Source organism: Oncorhynchus gorbuscha, linkage group LG06 (assembly GCF_021184085.1).
Source record: "Oncorhynchus gorbuscha isolate QuinsamMale2020 ecotype Even-year linkage group LG06, OgorEven_v1.0, whole genome shotgun sequence".
NCBI classification, from domain to species: Eukaryota; Metazoa; Chordata; class Actinopteri; order Salmoniformes; family Salmonidae; genus Oncorhynchus; species Oncorhynchus gorbuscha.
In genome coordinates, this window is record NC_060178.1 from 98961422 (window position 1) to 98969976 (window position 8555).

The 8555-nt window shown below is 42.5% G+C and overlaps 1 protein-coding gene across 1 annotated transcript; it reads right to left on the reverse strand.

Annotated features, from left to right (window-relative positions):
• LOC124038604 (vacuolar protein-sorting-associated protein 25-like) lies at positions 1 to 8555 on the reverse strand. The gene is made up of 6 exons (XM_046354656.1): positions 8405 to 8555; positions 7751 to 7896; positions 7458 to 7511; positions 7287 to 7375; positions 4959 to 5034; positions 1 to 1165 (listed from the first exon to the last, which is right to left on the reverse strand). Exons 1-6 carry the CDS (start codon positions 8449 to 8451, stop codon positions 1053 to 1055), a joined length of 525 nt encoding a protein of 174 aa, XP_046210612.1. The 5' UTR covers positions 8452 to 8555; the 3' UTR covers positions 1 to 1052.

Here is an 8555-nt window from a genome sequence, read left to right on the forward strand (position 1 = left end):
ACAGGCAGTTAACCCACTGTTCCTAGGCCGTCATTGAAAATAAGAATTAGTTCTTAACTGACTTGCCTAGTAAAATAAAAAATATATTTTAAAAAATTGGCGCTCAAATCCTTAACGTACAACATTGTCCTCAATCATAACTGCAAGTAGGACTCTATCTATTCAATTTATTTCTTACAGTATTCCACTAGTAAAAATACATTAAAAAAAGAGGTTCAATAGAACACAGAGACAGTGTCATAGGTTCTGTACTAAGGGTTTACAGCAGTCAGTCTATGCATGAGACATCCAGCACCATTATAACAGCTGAACTAAACCAAGAATCTGCTTCCTCTTCCTGGGGTTTTCAAACTTCCCAAATGTATCTAGGGTGTCTTGACTGGAATTTCTGGTAAAGAGGAACAGCAATAAAACAGGAGGGCAGAAGTCCCCAGCTCTGCCGCACCACATCGCTGCAAGTAAATGTGTTATTAACCAGGAAGGTGAGAATAAAAATGAGTTCTAAATACAAAACAGTAAGGGGAAGATAGATTGTGGGGAAAGTTTCTCTCCAATAATAGCTAAACATGTATAGGACTGGCTCCCCTGAATTATGAGACACATGTCTGTCAGAACACCTGCCCACATCAAAAGTCCCAGGTAACTACCACAGTAGTCAAAATAAAGTCATCTCCTAAACTGCTCTTGCAAATGGATAATAGCATCTGTTAAATTACTAAAATGTCAATTTACTATCTAGATTGGTTCTCTTCCAATAAGAAAATGCTTTCAATTTATGAGGAACCAAAAATGGACTATTATTCTCATCAAGCAGGTGGATTGGGTGCAGAGGTGCAAATAATAGCCTTTTAAACAGCAGTATCCCTATTAACATGGTCCCAGATCTGTTTGCACTGTCTTGCCACATCCTGTGTCACACCAATGACCACATGAGTTAGCAGGACAACACAAACAGATTTGGGAACAGGCTAGCAGAACCCTCACAGTCTATCAGGATTAAAGGTTCCCAATCTGAGTTGAGACCTTGATCAATCCCACAATGCAATGCTACTTCAGAAGAACTTGACCCCCTTCCCGTCATCCATGGTGATGACCTCTGCCTTGCCGTCCGTCTGCAGGGCCTGCAGCGAGCGAATCAGCATCCACTCCTCCAGCCCATGGAATTCTGGGGGAAATGTGTTTCAGCTATTTACTTATGCTATACAGCTCAGATGGTATAAAACAGTACAAATGTTTTGTGGTAGGGATAAATAGCAGGAAATACAGTACATTCGGAAAGTATTCACACCCCTTGACTTTTTCCACATTGTTACGTTACAGCCTTATTCTAAAATGGATTCAATTGCTTTTTTTCATCAATCTACACACAATACCCCATAATGACAAAGCAAAAACTGTTGATCACATGACAAAGTAAAACACAAAATATCACATTTACATAAGTATTCAGACCAGTTCACCGGACGTGCTACCTTGTCCTAGACCTGCTGTTTTCGATTCTCTCCCTAGCGCACCTGCTGTCTCTAACTCTATAGTCAGGATCTGAATGCTCGGCTATTAAAAGCCATTTATTATTATTATTATTAGACCCTGCTGGTCATCTATGAACGTTTGAACATCTTGGACATGTACTGTTATAATTTCCATCCGGCACAGCCAGAAGAGGAGTGGCCCCCCTCAGAGCCTGGTTCCTCTCTAGGCTTCTTCCTAGGGAGTCTTTCCTAGCCACCGTACTTCTACATCTGCACTGCTTGATGTTTGGGGTTTTAGGCTGGGTTTCTGTATAGCAATTTGTGACATCGGATGATGTAAAAACAGCTTAATAAATACATTTGATTACTCAGTACTTTGTTGAAGTGCCTTTGGCAGAGATTACAGCCTCAGGTCTTCTTGGGTATGACGCTAAAACATTGGCACACCTATATTTGGGGAGTTTCTCCCATTCGTCTTTGCAGATCCTCTCAAGCTCTGTCAGGTCGGATGGGTAGCATCGCTGCACAGCTATTTTCAGGTCTCTCCAGAGATGTTTGATCGGGTTCAAGTCCAGGCTCTGGCTGGGCCTCTCAAGGACGTTCAAATCAAACTTTATTTGTCACATGCGCCGAATACAACAAGTGAGGACCTTACAGTGAAACGCTTACTTGCACACCATACCCAACAGTGCAGTTACCAAATAAACTAAAGTAAAAAATAATAAAAAGTAACACAATAACGAGGCCATATACAGGGGGCACCGGTACCGAGTCGGTGTGCAGGGGTACAGGTTAGAGGTAATTTGTACATGTAGGTAGGGGTGAAGTGAATATGCATAGATAATAAACAGCGAGTAGTAGCAGTGTACAAAACAAATGGAGGGGGGGTCAATGTAATAGACCGGTGGCCATTTGATGAATTGTTCAGGAGTCTTATGGCTTGGGGGTAGAAGCTGTTCAGGAGCATTTTGGTCCTAGACTTGGCGCTCCGGTACCGCTTGTCGTGTGGTAGCAGAGAAAACAGTCCACGACCTGGGTGACTGGAGTCTCAGACAATTTTATGGGCTTTCTTCTGACAATGCCTATTATATATGTCCTGAATGGCAGGAAGTTTGGCCCCAGTGACGTACTGGGCCGTACGCACTACCCTCTGTAGCGCCTTACTGTCAGATGCCGAGCAGTTGCCATACCAGGCGGTGATGCAAGCATTCAGGATGCTCTCGATGGTGCAGCTGTAGAACTTTTCTTTTCTTTTCAGTCTCCTGAGGGGGAAAAGGTTTTTGTTGTGCCCTCTTTGCGATGGTCTTGGTGTGTTTGGACCATGACAAATCGTTGGTGATGTGGACATCAAGGAACTTGAAACTATTGACCCACTCCACTACAGCCTCGTCGATGTTAATGGGGGACAGTTTGGCCCTCAATTTCCTGTAGTCCACGATCAGCTCCTTTGTCTTGCTCAAATTGAGGGAGAGGTTGTTGTCTCTGACCGCCTCCCTATAGGCTGTCTTATCGTTGCCGGTGATCAGGCCTACCAATGTTGTGTCATCACCAAACTTGATGGTGTTGGAGTCGTGTTTGCCCACGCAGTCGTGGGTGAACAGGGCGTACAGGAGGGGACTAAGTACACACCCCTGAGGGGCCACAGTGTTGAGGATCAGTGTGGCAGACGTGTTGTTGCCTACCCTTACCACCTGGGGCAGCCCGTCAGGAAGTCCAGGATCCAGTTGCAGAGGGAGGTGTTTAGTCCCCGGGTCCTTAGCTTAGTGATGAGCTTCGTGGGCACTGTGGTGTTGAACGCTAAGCTGCAGTCAATGAACATCATTCTCACATAGGTGTTCCTTTTGTCCAAGTGGGAAAGGGCAGTGTGGAGTGCGATTGAGATTGCGTCATCTGTGGATCTGTTAGGGCGGTGTGCTAATTGGAGTGGGTCTCGAGTACCCGGGAGGATGCTGTTGATGTGAGCCATGACCAGCCTTTCAAAGCACTTCATGGCTCCCGACGTGAATGCTATGGGGCGGTAATCATTTAGGCGGGTTACCTTCGCTTCCTTGGGCACAGGGACCATGGTGGTCCGCTTCCTTGGGCACAGGGACCATGGTGGTCTGCCTGAAACATGTAGGTATTACAGACTCGGTCAGGGACAGGTCGAAAATGTCAGTGAACACACTTGCCAGTTGGTCCGCGCATGCTTCGAGTAGGCATCCTGGTAATCCATCTGGCCCCACGACTTTGTGAATGTTGACCTGTCCTGTTCAAAGGTTTTGCTCACATCGGCTACTGAGAGCGTTATCACACAGTCATTCAGAATAGCTGGTGCGCTCGTGCATGCTTCAGTGTTGCCTGCCTTGAAGCAAGCATAAAAGGTATTTAGCTCGTCTGCTAGTCTCGCGTGATTGGGCAGCTCGCAGCTTTCAATCCTTGCCACATCCGACGAGTGTCAGAGGCAGTGTAGTAGGATTCAATCTTATTCCTGTTTTGACACTTTGCTTGTTTGATGGTTCGTATGAGGGCATAGCCGGATTTCTTAGCATCCGGATTAGTGTCCCGCTCCTTGAAATCGGCAGCTCTAGCGTTTAGTTCGATGCGCATGTTGCCTGTTATCCATGGCTTCTGGTTGGGATATGTACGTACGGTCACTGTGGGGACGACGTCGTCGATGCACTTTTTGATGAAGCCAATGACTGAGGTGGTACACTCCTCAACGACATTGGATGAAACCCGGAACATATACCAGTCTGTGCTAGCAAAACAGTCCTGTAGCGTAGCATCCGTGTCATCTGACCACTTCCGTATTGGGCGAGACTTGTCCCGAAGCCACTCCTGAGTTGTCTTGGCTGTGTGCTTAGGGTTGTTGTCCTGTTGGAAGGTGAACATTCAGTCTGAGGTCCTGAGCACTCTGCAGCAGGTTTTCATCAAGGATCTAACCGTTCATCATTCCCTCGATCCTGACTTGTCTCCCAGTCCCTGCCGCTGAAAAACATGCCCACAGCATGATGCTGCCTCCACCATGCTTCACCGTAGGGATGGTGCCAGGTTTCCTCCAGACGTGACACTTTGGCAATCAGGCCAAAGAGTTCAATCTTGGTTTCAACAGACCAGAGAATATAGTTTCTCATGGTCAGAGTCCTTTAGGTGCCTTTTGTCAAACTCCAAGCGTGCTATGTGCATTTTACTGAGTGGCGGCTTCTGTCTGGCCACTCAACCATAAAGGCCTGATTGGTGGAGTGCTGCAGAGATGGTTGTCCTTCTGGAAAGGGTCTGAATACCTATGTAAAAAGGTATTTAAGTTTTTATTTTTAATAGAATTGCAAAATTGTCAAAAAACCTGTTTTCGCTTTGTCATTATGGGGTATTGTGTGTAGATTGAAGAGGCAAAAAACTTTCATTATTAAGCAGTAACGGTGGAAAAAAATGTGGAAAAAGTCAAGGTGTCGAATACTTTCCGAATGCACTGTACGTCAAAAATGCACATTTCTGTTGTTGTACCTTCGCTTTCTGTGTCGTCACCGTTGGCGAGCTCGTAGAGTGTAAACACCGTATTGACCATACCGTTTTTAGAGACCTGAAATGATAGGGAGAGGAAACACAAACTTCATAAAGAAGTATCAATAACAGCATACTGAGGTCACCGGGATTTAGACTATTACTAGTAAATCTAGTAGAGCTCGACCGATTAATCGGAATGGCCAATTAATTAGGGCCGATTTCAAGTTTTCATAACAATCGGAAATCGGTATTTTTGGACCATGATTTGACCGATTATTATTTTATTTTTTAAAACACGTTTATTTAACTACGCAAATCAGTTAAGAACACATTCTTAATTTCAATGACAGTCTAGGAACAGTGGGTTAACTGCCTTGTTGGCAGAACGACAGATTTTTACCTTGTCAGCTCGGGGATTCAATCTTGCAACCTTACGGTTAACTAGTCCAACACTCTAACCCCCTGCTTTACATTGCACTCCACGAGGAGACTGCCTGTCACGCGAATGCAGTAAGAAGCATAGGTAAGTTGCTAGTTAGCATTAAACTTATCTTATAAAAAACTATCAATAAATCATAATCACTAGTTAACTACACATGGTTGATGATATTACTAGTTTATCTAGCGTGTCCTGCGTTGCATATAATCGATGCGGTGTGCATTCAACGTGTACCTAACCATAAACAATGTCTTTCTTAAAATCAATACACAAGTATATATTTTTAAACCTGCATATTTAGTTAATATTGCCTGCTAACATGAATTTATTTTAACTAGGGAAAAGGTGTCACTTCTCTTGCAACAGAGTCAGAGTATATGCAGCCGTTTGGGCCGCCTGGCTCGTTGCGAACTGTGTGAAGACCATTTCTCCCTAACAAAGGGTGCCAACTTCGCCAAACGGAGGATGATTTAACAAAAGCGCACAATCGTTGCACAACTGTACCTAACCATAAACATCAATGCCTTTCTTAAAATCAATACACAGAAGTATATATTTTTCAACCTGCATATTTAGCTAAAAATAAATCCAGGTTAGCAGGCAATATTAACCAGGTGAAATTGTGTCACTTGCGTTCATTGCACGCAGAGTCAGGGTATATGCAACAGTTTGGGCCGCCTGGCTCGTTGCGAACTAATTTGCCAGAATTTTACGTAATTATGACGTAACATCAAAGGTTGTGCAATGTAACAGGTATATTTAGACTTATGGACGCCACCCGTTAGATAAAATACGGAACAGTTCCGTATTTCACTGAAATAATAAACTTTTAGTTTTTGAGATGATAGTTTCCGGATTCTACCATATTAATGACCTACTATTTCTGCATGTTATTATGTTATAATTAAGTCTATGATTTGATAGAGCAGTCTGACTGAGCGATGGTAGGTACCAGCAGGCTCGTAAGCATTCATTCAATCAGCACTATCGTCCGTTTTGCCAGCAGCTCTTTGTTGTGCTTCAAGCATTGCACTGTTTATGACTTCAAGCCTATCAACTCCCAAGATTGGGCTGGTGTTACCGATGTGAAATGGCTAGTTAGCGGGGTGCGCGCTAATAGCATTTCAAACGCCACTCGCTCTGAGCCGTTGTTCCCCTTGCTCTGCAAGGGCCGCGGCTTTTGTGGAACGATGGGTAATGCTGCTTCAAGGGTGGCTGTTGTCGATGTGTTCCTGGTTCGAGCGAGGAGAAGCTATACTGTTACACTGGCAATACTAAAGTGCCTATAAGAACATCCAATAGTCAAAGGTATATGAAATACAAATCGAATAGAGAGAAATAGTCCTATAATTCCTATAATAACTACAACCTAAAACTTCTTACATGGGAATATTGTAGACTCATGTCAAAAGGAACCTCCAGCTTTCATATGTTCTGAGCAAGGAACTTAAACGTTAGCTTTTTTACATGGCACATATTGCACTTTTACTTTCTTCTCAAACACTGTTTTTGCATTATTTAAACCAAATTTAACATGTTTCATTATTTATTTGAGGCTAAATTGATTTTATTGATGTATTATATTAAGTTAAAATAAGTGTTCATTCAGTATTGTTGTAATTATTAATATTACAAATAAATATTCTTTTTTTCCAGCCAATTAATCTGTATCGGCTTTTTTTGGTCCTCCAATAATCGGTATCGGCGTTGAAAAATCATAGGCGGTCGACCTCTAAAATCTACTAGACCACTGCACATCTTCTATAATGATAATACATTACAGTATTCTTCCAACAATGTAAATGGCGATCTAGGCTACGTCCAGAGAAGCACCCTAATCCCTATATAGTGTATTCCTTTAGACCAGGACCCATAGCAGACCTACTCACCCACTGGTAAATTAGTTTGCCCCATTCCTCTGGCCTCCTCCACATGACTAGACACTGTGTCTTGTTCTTGTCTAACCATTCCAGGTTCCCTGCAAGCAATATCCAGGTAAATTATTGTTAGTGTCATAATAAGAATCCAAATACATCTTTCAATGAAAGCAGCCCTGTTACCTTTTTTCCTCAATTCCTCAAAAACAATTAGTATGGCCTCCGTTGATAGTTTTCCTGCAAGATCAGTTAAGGTTTCTAGCAGATATGAGGGGAAATTTTCAGGGGGTATAATTTCAAAGAACATCCTTATAAAGTTTCTTAGTTATTACCTTTCCATAGCTTCAAAGTCACTATCCAACAACAAATAACAGGACAGTAGATCCAGAGATGGCCTCTTGTGTTTTTTTCGGGTTGGTTAGATCTATGACATATGTCAGTAAGTGAAACTTAGAACACTGTGAATAAAAGGATACTATCAATATTCTTGTGGTTGAACACAGGGCACTCTTGGACTTCCATGATGTCCAAAGTGTAGAGCTTGTGATGGCGGCAGTAGGAGAGAGCAAGGGAGCACCATGCTGCAAGCTGTTTCTGTCTGGTGTCAACATTGGGTTGTAACCTGTCAACAATCAAAAGTAACCATTGCATCAACTTATATCGGCATGTAGCTAAGTTAAGAGACAGAAGTACCTAGATAACCACTCACTAACGGCTAAGTAAGTTTGATTAAGTTGGAGGTGAATAATAATCATAAACATCATACATTATTTGTTGCAAATTAGAAAATTGAATGCAATGCAATTGACCATCCTAGTCAACAAGCTTTACGAGCCAGCTAGCTAATATATCTTAGGTAGCTAACGTTAACTCTAATTATAAACGAAGTAGTTATAACATCAAAAAGCATAGCTATCTAGCTAGCTATATATCGTGCAAAGCACTACAATCATTCATTGCATCGAAACCTTGAATCGAACCTAAAATATGTTTGCCTTGGATGGCTAAAGCTAACTTCCCTAGCTAGCTTCAGCTAGCATTATTGTAAAGCAGGTAAACAATTTTAGTCGAAAATACAATACTTCTTTATACCTGGAATCGCAGTTTAGTTGTGAAAAGTGTTAACTTACGTAAAAAACGGAGGGAAATTATACTGCCAAGGCCACTCAAAACTCATTGCAAAAAAATGTACGCACAGCTGACACCCGGAAGTAAGTGAAACCTATAAATCTTCTTCTTCAATGCGACAACGGCGGATGGCATCCAATAAATGTTCCATTG